The sequence below is a fragment of the Coturnix japonica genome, chromosome 20, assembly GCF_054131305.1.
Source record: "Coturnix japonica strain WE chromosome 20, WE-NBRP24, whole genome shotgun sequence".
Taxonomy (NCBI): domain Eukaryota; kingdom Metazoa; phylum Chordata; class Aves; order Galliformes; family Phasianidae; genus Coturnix; species Coturnix japonica.
Window position 1 is genome coordinate 7,062,965 of NC_140682.1, and position 12,137 is coordinate 7,075,101.

General features: G+C 51.8%; 1 protein-coding gene and 1 long non-coding RNA gene across 2 annotated transcripts in view; both read left to right on the plus strand.

The window, feature by feature from the left end:
• The window catches only part of LOC146757490 (uncharacterized), an 85,398-nt gene extending 74,776 nt beyond the window's left edge, over positions 1–10,622 (plus strand). Inside the window, exon 2 of the mRNA XM_085520672.1 lies at positions 8,812–10,622. Coding sequence (XP_085376798.1) covers positions 8,812–9,989 — 1,178 coding nt within the window. The 3' untranslated portion in view covers positions 9,990–10,622. The remainder of the gene's footprint in view (positions 1–8,811) is intronic.
• Positions 7,362–8,409, plus strand: LOC146757492 (uncharacterized). Its single transcript, XR_014936038.1, has 3 exons — positions 7,362–7,426; positions 7,616–7,742; positions 8,341–8,409. It is a non-coding gene; the product is annotated as an uncharacterized LOC146757492 (long non-coding RNA).
• Positions 10,623–12,137: the final 1,515 nt, after the last annotated feature.

A 12,137-nucleotide genomic window follows, 5' to 3' on the forward strand; every position in this document is an offset into this window, starting at 1 on the left:
TCAACATCTTTATTGATGACTTGGATGGGGGCATTGAGTGCGCCCTCAGTAAGTTCACAGATGACACCAAATTGGCAGGGAGTGTTGATCTGCCTGAGGTTAGAGAGGCCCTGCAGAGGGATCTGGATAGTCTGGAGAGCTGGGCCAAAGCCAACAGGATGAGGTTCAACAAGACCAAATGCTGGGTTCTGCACTTTGGCCACAACAACCCTGGGCAGCGCTATAGGCTTGGGGCAGAGTGGCTAGTAGATTGTGTTGAGGAAACAGACCTGGGGGTATGGATTGATGCTCGGCTGAACATGAGCCGTCAGTGTGCCCGGGTGGCCAAGAAGGCCAACGGCATCCTGGCTTTCATCAAAAACAGTGTTACTAGCAGCAACAGGGAGGTAATTGTCCCCCTGTAATCAGCATTGGTGCGGCCGTACCTTGAGTACTCTGTTCAGTTTGGGGCCCCTCACTGCAAGAAAGACATTGCGGCCCTGGAACGTGTTCAGAGGAGGGCTACAAAGCTGGTGAGGGATCTGGAGCACAGGCCTTAGGAGGAGCGGCTGAGGGAGCTAGGATTGTTCAGCCTGGAGAAGAGGAGGCTCAGGGGAGACCTTATAGCTCTCTATAACTTCCAGAAGGGGGGTTGTAGTGAGCTGTGGGTTGGCCTCTTCTCTCGTGTAATCAGTGATAGAACTAGAGGGAATGGTTTTAAGCTGCGTCAGGGGAGATTCAGGCTGGACATTAGGAAGTATTACTTTTCGGAAAGGGTAGTCAGGCATTGGAATGCACTGCCCAGGGAGGTGGTGGAGTCACCGACCATGGGAGTGTTCAAGAAATGCTTCGATGTGGTGCTGAGGAATATGATTTAGCCAGGAAGTATTGGTAATGGTTGGACTAGATAATCTTCTAGGTCTTTCCCAACCTTGATAATTCTGTGATTCAGTGATAATTGCCCCATAAGTGCTTCATACCCGCCCCATAGCTGGCCCATAAGTGCCCCATAGCTGCCCCATAGCAGCCCAGTAAGTGCCCCATAAGTGCCCCATAGCTGCTTCATAAGTGCCCTATAGCTGCCCCATAAGTGCCCCATAGCTGCCCCATACTTGCCCAGTATGTGACCCATAAGTGCCCCATTGCTGCCCAATAGCAGCCCCATAAGTGCCCCATAGCTGCTCCATAAGTTCCCCATATGTGCCCATAAGTGCCCTATAAGTGCCTCATAGCTGCCCCATAGCTGCCCCATAGCTGCCCCATAGCTGCCTCATAACGAAACCAAAAGAGCCCCATAGCTGCCCCATAAGTGCCCCATAAAAGCTCCATAGCTGCCCCATAAGTGCCCCATAGCAGCCCCATAAGTGCCCTATAAGTGCCCCATACCGGCCCCATAGCTGCCCCATAGCAGACCCATATCTGCCCCATATGTGCCTCATAAGTGCCCCATATGTGCCTCATAAGTGCCCCATATCTGCCCCATAAGTGCCCCATAGCTGCCCCATAAGTGCCCCATAGCAGCCCCATAAGTACCCCATAGCAGCCCAATAACTGCCCCATAGCTGCCACATAGCAGCCCCATAAGTGCCCCATAAGTGCCCCATAGCAGCCCAAAAGGTGCCCCATACCGGCCCCATAGCTGCCCCATAGCTGTCGCTAAGCTGCCACATAGCAGCCCATTAAGTGCCCCATAAATGCCTCATAGCTGCCCCATAAGTGCCCCATGGCTGCCCTATAGCAGCCTCATAAGTGCCACATAGCTGCCCCATACCAGCCCCATAAGTGCCCTATAGGTGCCCCATTACTGCCCCATAGCAGCCCCATTACTGTCCCATAGCTGACCCATAAGTGCCCCATAGCAGCCTCATAAGTGCCCCATAGCAGCCTCATAAGTGCCCCATTACTGCCCCATAGCAGCCCTATAAGTGCCCCATAGCTGCCCTATAAATGCTTCATAGCTGCCCCATAATTGCCCCATAGTTGCCTCATAAGTGCCCCATAGCTCCCCCATAGCTGCCCCACAAGTGCTCCATAGCTGCCACATAAGTGCCCCATAGCAGCCCCATAAGTGTCCCATAGCTACCCCCTAAGTGCCCCATAGCAGCCCCATACGTGCCCCATAGCCGCCTGTCACGGGTTACTTAGATTTACCTATGCCCATGACAGGGGAAGCCACCCTGTGGGCCCCCCCCCCGGGGCCCAGAAAGGAGGGGGAAAAGGGGAATGGGATAAAAACAGCGGCAATCTAAGAAAGAAAACCTTATTTTACTAAGTACGATACCGAAATCCAAGATAACACAATATAATATAATTGAGGCTAACAAATCGAACAAACAGAGAGAGAGAGAGAGTCCCCGAAAACCGAAAGGCCTACTGTGAACTCTAGGCGACACGGCTGGAACGCTTCCCACTCTCCGAGAAGTTCGAGAGAAGAAGGAGGGCACTCCAGCCTGGGAACGAGATTATACAGCGTCCTGGTCCCGTGACTTATCATTAACCCTGTTGTTCTCTGGGATATGTAGTTCTTCTTCAGTGGACTGCACATTCAATAGAAGTATCCATACTTTACATGATGTTATGATGTGGAATACTGATAGCAAAATTACAAAATTACAAAACCATGACATTCTCCTTGCAGAGGTGTCCTTGGTTCTCATGCCGTTTATCTTGCTCCACAGCTGCTGCTCTGAACAGCTTTTCTTGTATTCCCACAAGCACCAGTGCAGCCACCGCCCTCAGGCACCCTGGCCATCCCTTACTCACTTCCTTGGCAATTTGCAGCTCAGGGGTTTGGCAGACGACTTCTTTCCTGGCAGTCCTTAAGGTTCAAAGTCCAGCTGTAATCTCATTTCCCAAATATGTCACTTGCTGTTGAGTTATTTGTGCTTTCTGTAAACCAAGAAACTCAGCAAACTCTCAGTCTATTGTACACAGTCCTTTTGTTGCTGTGGCAGCCACGTGCTGCAGTAAAGTTCCACCCTAGGATGGAGGATCCCAGATCTCAGGCTCATGAGTTGACCATCATTCAGCTGTTCTCACAACCCTGGGTAACACTGTCCAGGTTAACTGAGACTCTTCCCCCCATATCAGGGCTTTCCTATTCAAAGGCAAATAACCTTGGGCTTCCTTTGGCCAAACCAGGCAGAAGAGACATCCTTCAAATCCAGAAGGTAAACTCCATCTTTTTGTTCCTTAACTTGGTTAATAAAGTGCATGGATTTGCCACCACTGAGTGTATCCATTCAACTATTCTAGTACTTGCCCTCAAGTCTTGTACCAAACTACAGCACTTGCTATCAAAATTGGAATCCAAACTCCAAAAAGTTACCTATTATTTCTTTTATCCTTCTACAGTCCCATACCCTCAAAGGGCACCGCTTTACCCTGACTAGGCAAGCTCTTGCTTTTAACTTCTATTTAGGGCTTCATTTTTGGCCCTGATGCCCACACCACTAAGTGTATCATATTTGAGATTGCTGTAACTCCTGGGGGTACAACATTGTTTTGCCCAGTTTGTGTTAAAGCCAGAGTTACAGTTTTTAATCAGTCAATATTGTTGCACTCTTAGCTCCAGTTTTATTCAATTTCTTGCCAGAGTAACCTGGCAGGTACAAGAATTTCTGTATTCCTGCTTGTTTTCTTAGCTTATGTTTAATTAATCCAAAAAAGGAAACCTTTTCTCGTTGGGCAGTAGCATCTACTACTGTTACAAAACCATCTATGGGTAGTAAGAAGCACCCATATCCACCAGAAAACGAACCTCAATATCCTGCTTTCCTAAATGCAATTTCCCATTGCAGTTTGCACACTGCTTTCCTTCCAGTGAGGTCACCCCCAAGTACATTGCCCAGTGCAACTCAAGGGTAGGTATGGCCAGCCATACGGACCACAAACCCACACAGAACCACAAGGTATCGCTGCACAGAAGACTTATTAGGACCCTTAGACAAGGATCTGGGGAAAGTCGTATTCTTACAGCAGCTTCTGGGTAAAGCTCCTACCCACAGCTCGGTTCCATTGCGAGAGTTCTGTTCAACACAGAATGTCCTCTGGTGCTGTACCGGAGATTGCCTCTTCTGGGACATACTCGTGGGGGAGAGGAGTGAAAGGAACGCCAGGACAGCAAGGTAGAGATGCCTGAGCACAGGGGTGTGCGAATGTCCCCAGCGAAGGAAGCAAAGAGAGCCGGCAGAAAGCGATGCTTCATTAGCGTAACACAAACACCCATCCCTTCCCCCCTTCCCCCCCTCCCCCGGGTGCAGATATGCCATGAGAACGAGCTGTGAAACTGCCGAGCGCCTGGCAGCCGGCTCGGGGCGTGCTCGCTGCGGGAATTCCTGCCTTCCTGAGCCTGTGCGGAAGAGGCGAGAGCCTGGCTGGAAGCCATCCGGGCAGCACCGCGGTGGCAGGAGGTGCACCAAGGCCGTCCTGCGGCCAGCTCCGGGCTGAGGGCACTCGGCGTCCTCTGCTCTACGCGACTCCGAGGAGCCCGGCTACCTGCACCAGAGCTGGGAGCAGCCTGCTCCGCACCCAAGGTAGGTGCCCTTCGTGGCTCGTGCAGAGGAGCGCACACTTCCTGCCCCAAGCCAGCAGCACCGGGAGAGGAGCGGGGAGCGGCCCCGGACGGGGCGGAACCCGCACTGCCGTACCCCAGGCGGGCCCCTGGTCCCGGCTCCAGCTCCCGCTCAGCGCAGCAGGTTTGCTGGCCCAGACGGGCTGCAACCAGGGCAGTAGTTCATGCAGCCCGGGCTGGGCTCCGAGGGGCACGGGAACGGGCTGGGAGCTGGGACAGTGAGGAAGGGAGCAGAGGAGGTCAGCGTGCTCTGCTGCCCGGTTGGATCTCTGTAACACAGCGCAGCTGGGGCTGCAGTTCTTCCTCTGGGCCACGGGAGACACGAGACGGCCTCGCTCTGCAGCTCTGCACGCGTGGATTGATGGAAGCTTTAAACCCCCCGATGCCTCCATTGGAGTGTCTTAATGTGAAGCCTCCAAGTGGAAATTTGCACTCGCCCTGCTCCTCGTCCCCGGCAGCCCCCAGCTTCCCTTCGGGGACCCTGCAGGCAACACGTGCCTCTGGTGACCCTTGAAATGGCGTTACCTTTTGTTTGCTGAGCGCTTGCCTGATGGCTCATCTGGGGTTGTGCAAACCCCTGGCAAGGCTTTTGTTGAGTCTGTCCCGGCAGCTGCAGATGCCTTGAGCACACAGTTGCGGGCCCTGAGCACGTTCAGCATCTGCAGCAGCTCCGGCACTGGGCTCTGGAACAGACGATGAGAAGCTGGCAGCCTGTGGGCTGACTGCATCGGCTGGTGGTGGCTGTGACCGTCACAGGCTGGTTTGGCTGCAGTGCTGTCAGATACTCTCTCTTCTCAGGAGATGGAAAAATAATCTCCGTGTGGTTGGATGTTTTGTTGATTTATTGTTGTGTTTAAGTAAGCCATCCTATTTATTTGAGAAGTGTGAACCATCCAGTTGACTCCTCGCCGTTTTGCACTTCCTTACCTGAGGAATGTGAGCCATCACCACTTTTAGGTAACATCAGCAGTAGGTGGTTTTGAGAACTACATCAGTCACCTTTACAGAGTACTTTTCCCAACCCTTTTCTGAGGGCTTGCTTGATTTCAGCAAGCCCAGGGCTACTTCCACTCCTGAGAGGATGTACGGACATCTGCCAGAGGATTTAATCCATTTGCCACCAGGTGTTCCCTCATGGATCTGTGGAGGTGGTGCTCCAGCAGGCTGCTCTGCTGGCAGCTGCCATCTGTGCTGAGGCTTGCTGTGATTGTGCGTTGGGGGCTGCATTCACGGTGTTCTTCCATGAACCAGGTGCTTTTCTGCACCTCCTGCTGGATGGTTGGATGGCCATACCATTTTCTAACAGTATTTCTGCATCTCTTTCCTGGGTAGCCGTCCCCTTTAGGCGTGCTTGCAGTCAATCAAAAGATCCCCCAATTGGCACAGGCTGTCCTTGTTGTATGTCCTCAACTTCCTTCACCACTCAGACCTCCAATAAAACTCCCCTTTCCCATTCCTCCTGTATCACTCTTCAGTTTCCTTAACTGCAGCTAGGGCAGGCAATAAGCCGTCATTCTGCTGCCTCTGTTTGCCTTAACTGTGTAGAGGCAGTGCCTTTAATTAGTGCTATGGGTGCAGTTTTGCATCTGTTTGGAGCCAAACCCTACAGGTGGAGGATGTGTGGCCTAAAGGATTGTAGGCGACTCGGGGAGGTCTTCGTTTATTGTGTGAATAAGCATTACCTGCACAACTTGCACCGCGTAGTGCAGCAGAAATATTGTGGTATATCAGTCGCTTTTGATTCTGGGAGGACCGGTGCAGTTCTCCTTTGCTTCATATGTCACTTCCAAACCCGACACGATGCTGATAACACCTTTCCCATTTTGCATCCTATTACTGCCCCCAGTGACCTCTGCTTGCCGCTCAACTACAGCAGTTGCCACGAGAACATTCACAGAAGAATTTGGGACGCGCTTCATGTCTCTTGTCATCGGTTTGTTTCCCTTCTTGCCATCCTGCAGACTTTGCCCATTGGTCACAAGTGGATCCAAACACAGCATACACTCCTAAGGGAGAAGCAGGACTATATTGGTTGATATAATAGGGATATGCTGTAGTGATTTAACAGTGACACAACAGAATCGGAGGTGGCTGGATACACTTGGTTATTTACTGCATGGAGGGTAGGGTTACGCACACACCTACAGGAGGCCCTCCCATTGAGTCACGAGGCTCAGAGTAGTTCCCCTTTTTTTCTCATGTCTTCAGTCCACAGAGGTAAGGAGCTAGGAGGTGGCTGGATCCTCTCCTAGTCCCATGCTTGGTCAAGGCTTTGTGTGGAAGGAATCATACGTGCACAGTCCCTCTAAGACAGAACCTTAGAGAATACATGAAAGCTCCAAAGTAACCACGGGTGTCTTACAGAAGATCTGTATTGAGAAGGAGTCTTGATGTCAAACTGCAAGGGATCTCTGTGCTGCAGGTGTGAGCTGCAGAAACAGCCCTGCTCAAGGGCAGGTCCTGTGGTGCAGCCCGCTGCTGTGCAGCAGAGCTGGAGGGGCACTTGGGCTGCTCCCTCTTTTGGGGTAAGATGACTGCCTCCTTGCCGTGCTTTGTCTTAAGTCCCCTCTCAGTCTCAGCTGTTGAACTAAGTGTGAGCTACCAGTTGTTTCAGCCTCCCAGTCTGAGACAGCTTTGTGACGGTTCATCTCTTTGAGCCAGATTGTTTCCTGTGCTGCAGCTCATTGTCTTCCTCTGCAAGGCCAGGCAGTGCCCTGCAGAAGGGCTGAGCTGGGACTGGGACTGCTGCATTCCCTCACAGCTCCCCTGCCATTTCTCTTCTCTCTGCAGGCTCCAGTTCAACTTCATGCCTTCCAGCCGTGATCATCCCAGCCTGCAGGAGAGCAGCAAATGGCCGCAGCACATCCAGTTGAGGTAGGGGTTGGGGAAGCAGGCAGGAGAGGCCAAGGGGCCAGGGATGTGAATGCAGGGGTAGAGGGAGGTGCCCTCAGCCAGCATGTGTGTGCTGGGGACAGAAAAGCAGCTGGGGTGTGAGGTTCTGTCCTGTGCGAGCTGCTTGCCTGGGCCTCGGCTGTTCCCAGCAAGGAGCCTCTTTGCTTGCAGGAGCCCGTGAGCTTTGAGGAGGTGGCCGTGTATTTCAGCAGGGAGGAGTGGGCGCTGCTGGACCCTGTGCAACGAGCGCTCTACCGGGACGTGATGTTGGAGACATACCAGTGTGTGGCCTCGCTGGGTGAGAGCTTGTCTGCCTTTCCTCCTCGTTAGGGCACCTTTGGCTGTGCAGAATGAGCCTCTGCAAGCCGGGCCTTGAATAAACACCATGCAGCTACATATTGACTTACACCACAGAGCCAGCAAGAAAGGAGATACTGAAAAGCATGAGTTTCAGAAGGGATTAGTATGCACGGCACTCTGATCAAAGCCACAGAGTCAGTGCTGGCAAGCAGGCATCAGCCAGGAGAGAGAAAACCAGCCCTTGTGTTGTGTGTTGCTTGGTGCCACCAGCTCCAGCTCACAGATGAATCCCTGGTTAGTGCTATGGAATTGAGGATTTTCCATGCAATTGCCATCAACATTTTGATGCCTTGACCACTGGTAGACTGTAAGAAAACAAATAAGGTGTTGTAAAGTTAATTTGAAAGAAAAAATATCCCTTCACAATGTTCAGAGATGTCAAAACATTCTTTGCTCCAAGGGAAGCTGTAGGCACAGTGTCATTTAGACCTAAATGGTGGTTTCTCCTTGGGGAGGGGCACAGAGTGGAACTGTTGAACAGGCACTGTGCCAGCATGAGGGAAATGCTCTCTTGTTCCCCGTTTCTCTCCCTGAAGCTCCACTTCCAGCCCCCAAGCCCGTGGTGATCTCCCTGCTTGAAAGAGGGGAAGACCCCTGGATCCCAGATGTGCATAGCCCTGAGGCCATGCCAGGAGACCTCAGCCCAGGTGAGGTGGTGGAGGGAAGGGGAATGTTGGGGCTGTAAGAGCCTTCTCTGCCTGTGTTTTATTTTGGGCACCGTGTGCTATTGCTGCATTTCCTCTGTCATCCAGCAGCTGATGGGATCAGAAATACAAAGGAGGTTCCGCAGAGAAATTGTGTAGCGGAAATGCAGCGGAATTGCATCTCTGTGGAAGAAATCAGAAGGGATGTCCAGGAAGTCCTGCAGCAAGGTCAGGGTTAGCACATCAAGAAGCCCCTGGGAAAGCATCTGGGAATGACACCGAGGAACCCAGTGGACTTCAACATAGGTCCAAAGCAGCCTGAGGAAACCAGGAGCAAGGATGTTTGCCAGATGAAAAAGCAGAATCCGTGCACTGAGTGTGAGAAAAGCTTTAAACTGGATTCCAGCATCACTAGCCACCAGTGCACGCACTCAGCAAAGAGGCATTACGAGTTCTGTGATTCTGCAGAGAGCATGAAATGGAGACTCCACCCCACTGGCCAGCAGTGCATGTACACAAGAGAGAGAGCCTTTGAGTGCTCTGACTGTGGAAAGACTTTTACAGACAGTGGGAGCCTCACTTCCCACCAGTGTATCCACAGAAGAGAGAAACTGTACAAGTGCCTTGAGTGTGGGAAGAGCTTGAAAGGTATTTCTAAACTCAAAATACACCAACGTGTCCACACAGGAGAGCAACCATGTAAGTGCCCTGAGTGTGGGAAGAGCTTTAAGGATAGTTCTAACCTCAAAATACACCAACGTGTCCACACAGGGGAGCGACCGTATAAATGCCTTGAGTGTGGGAAGAGCTTCAAAACCAGTTCCAGCCTCACCATCCACCATCGCATCCACACAGGAGAGAGACCATTTAAGTGCACTGAGTGTGGGAAGAGCTTCAAAACCAGTTCCAGCCTCACCATCCACCATCGCGTCCACACAGGAGAGAGACCCTGCAAGTGCTCTGAGTGTGGGAAGAACTTCAGTAGCAGCTCTGAACTGAAGATGGACCAGCGTGTCCACACAGGAGAGAGACCATATAAGTGCTCTGAGTGTGAGAAGAGCTTCATAAGCAGTTCTAATTTGAAGCTCCACCAGCGCATCCACACAGGAGAGAAACCCTATAAGTGTCCTGAGTGTGGGAAGAGCTTCAAAAGCAGCTCTGAACTGAAGGTGCACCAGCGTGTCCACACAGGAGAGAGACCATATAAGTGCTCTGAGTGTGAGAAGACCTTCATAAGCAGTTCTGATTTGAAGCTCCACCCGCGCATCCATACAGGAGAGAAACCCTTTCAGTGTCCTGAGTGTGGGAAGAGCTTCAAAAGAAGGTGGGAATTGAAGATGCACAAGCACATCCACACAGGAGAGAGACCATATAAGTGTCCTGAGTGTGGGAAGAGCTTTAAAAGGCGTTCTGAGCTGACGCTGCATCAGAGCATCCACAGGAAAAAGAGACCCTGTGAGTGTCCTGAGTGTGGTAAGAGCTTCAAAGGGAGTTCTGAATTGAAGCTGCACCAGCATATGCACACAGGAGAGATACCATAGGTTCTGTTGGACATCTTAGAACATTTTGGCCAGGCCTGCATGCAGGGAGATGCCTGGGAACTTGTCTTTTCTCTCCCTCAGAGAATCCCATCTGCTGTGTTACCAGAATGTCTGCACCAGTGAGCTGAAATGGCAGGAAGCCTTGAGTGTGAGAAGGGCTTTGTGCCGAGCAGAGAGCTCCTCACACTCCCAGAAGAACTTCATGCAAAGCTCAGTCCTCATTAAACATTGCAGTCCACAGGACAGGTAGCTACTAGGAGTGCATCTCCTGCAGGAAGAGTTTCTCTCAGGGCTGGTGCCTCATTTCTCATGGGAAAACCCCCAGCAGGAGAGACTCTCAGGATGCTGGATAGCCCAGGGATGAGGGAGACCAATGCTTCTCCCCATGCAGGAAGAGTTTGCAAAGGAGATGGCATCACCGACACCCTCTGCAGAAGGGACTTAACCCAGGAGCTTCAGATGGCCTTTCCTTGCTGCCCAAAGCACTTCTCTCACCATGCCCGCTTTCCACTTCTACTCTTCCCACCAGCTGCTTTTTGATGCTGTTTCCTAGTGGAGAAGTGGTTGTGTAGGGATCTGCTGTGTGTCTGTGTGCATGTGTTGCTCTCAGTCATTTCTGAGCGCACTCATGCATCCCAGAGAAGGGTAGGCAGAGCAGTAACGTGGCTCTTGGAGGTTTTCTGAGAATCTTCTGTAGTGGAAAGAGAAAGGGGTGAATAAAGTAGCTGAGTTGTTCTGGAGCTTTCTTCACTGTAGTCTTGTTTTTGCTCTTAAAATAAATGTCAGCATGTGGAATGAGGAGAGGGAAAGGTGCAAGCAAGGTTTCGTTTTGGTGCCCTCTCCAGCCCACTGCTTGCTTCTGGACAAGGCATTTCCTTTCTTAATAGGGGAGATGCTCCAGGCCCTTCACCATCTTAGTGGCCCTCCACTGGGCTCTTTCCAAGAGATCCCTGTCTTTTTTGTACTGGGGAGCCCAGAACTGGACACAATATTCCAGATGAGGCATTAATAGGGAAGAGTAGAGGGGGAGGATCACCTCCTTCGACCTGCTGGACACGCTCTTTTTAATGCACCCCAGGATGCCATTGGCCTTCTTGGCTATAAGGGCACACTGCCGGCTCATGGCCAATGCGTCGTCCACCAGGACGCCCAGGTCCCTCTCAGCAGAGCTCCTCTCCAGCAGGTCTTCCCCCAGCCTGTACTGGTGCATGCAATTATTCCTCCCTAGGTGCAAGACTCTACACTTGCTTTTGCTAAACCTCATCCGGTTTCTTACTGCCCAGCTCTCCAGGTCTCTCTGAATGGCAGCACAGCCTTCAGCCATGTCAGCCAATCCTCCCAACTTCGTGTCATCACAAATTTTCTGAGGGTGGTCACTATCCCCTCATCAAGGTCGCTGATGATGTTTAACAAGACCAGACCCAGTACAGACCCCAGGGGGATGCTGCTAGTTACACGCCTCCAGCCAGACACCGCACCGGCAATGACAACCCTCTGCACTCTGCCAGTCAGCCAATTCTCAACCCACTTCAATGTCCACTCATCTATCCCATACTTCCTCAGCTTTATAAGGATGTCATGGGGGACAGTATCAAAAGCCTTACTGAAATCAAGGTAGACTACATCTACCACCCTCCCCCTGTCCACCCAGCTAGTGACATCTTCATAAAAGGCGACCAGGTTGGTCGAGCACGACCTCCCCTTGGTGAACCCATGCTGAGTACTCATGATAGCCTCCATATCACCCAGTTGTCTGGAGATGGCATCTAGAACAAGCTGTTCCATCACCTTCCCTGGGACAGAGGTGAGGCTGACTTGCCTATAATTACCCGGGTCTTCCTTCTTGCCCTTTTTGAAGACTGGAGTGACATTGGCCGTCCTCCAGTCTTCAGGCACCTCCTCAGTTCTCCAAGATCTCTGATAGATTACAGAGAGCAGCTCAGCAAAGATCTCTGCCAGCTCTCTCAGCACCCGCAGATGCACCCCATCAGGTCCCATGGATTTATCGACCTTAATGTTTCCTAGGCACTCATGGACCACCTCCTCCCCGACTAAAGAGAAATCTCCCATTCCCCGGACTCTCTCATTAACCTCCAGGGTCTGGGATTCCTGAGGGAGAGCCCTTTCACTAAAGACAGAAGCAAATGA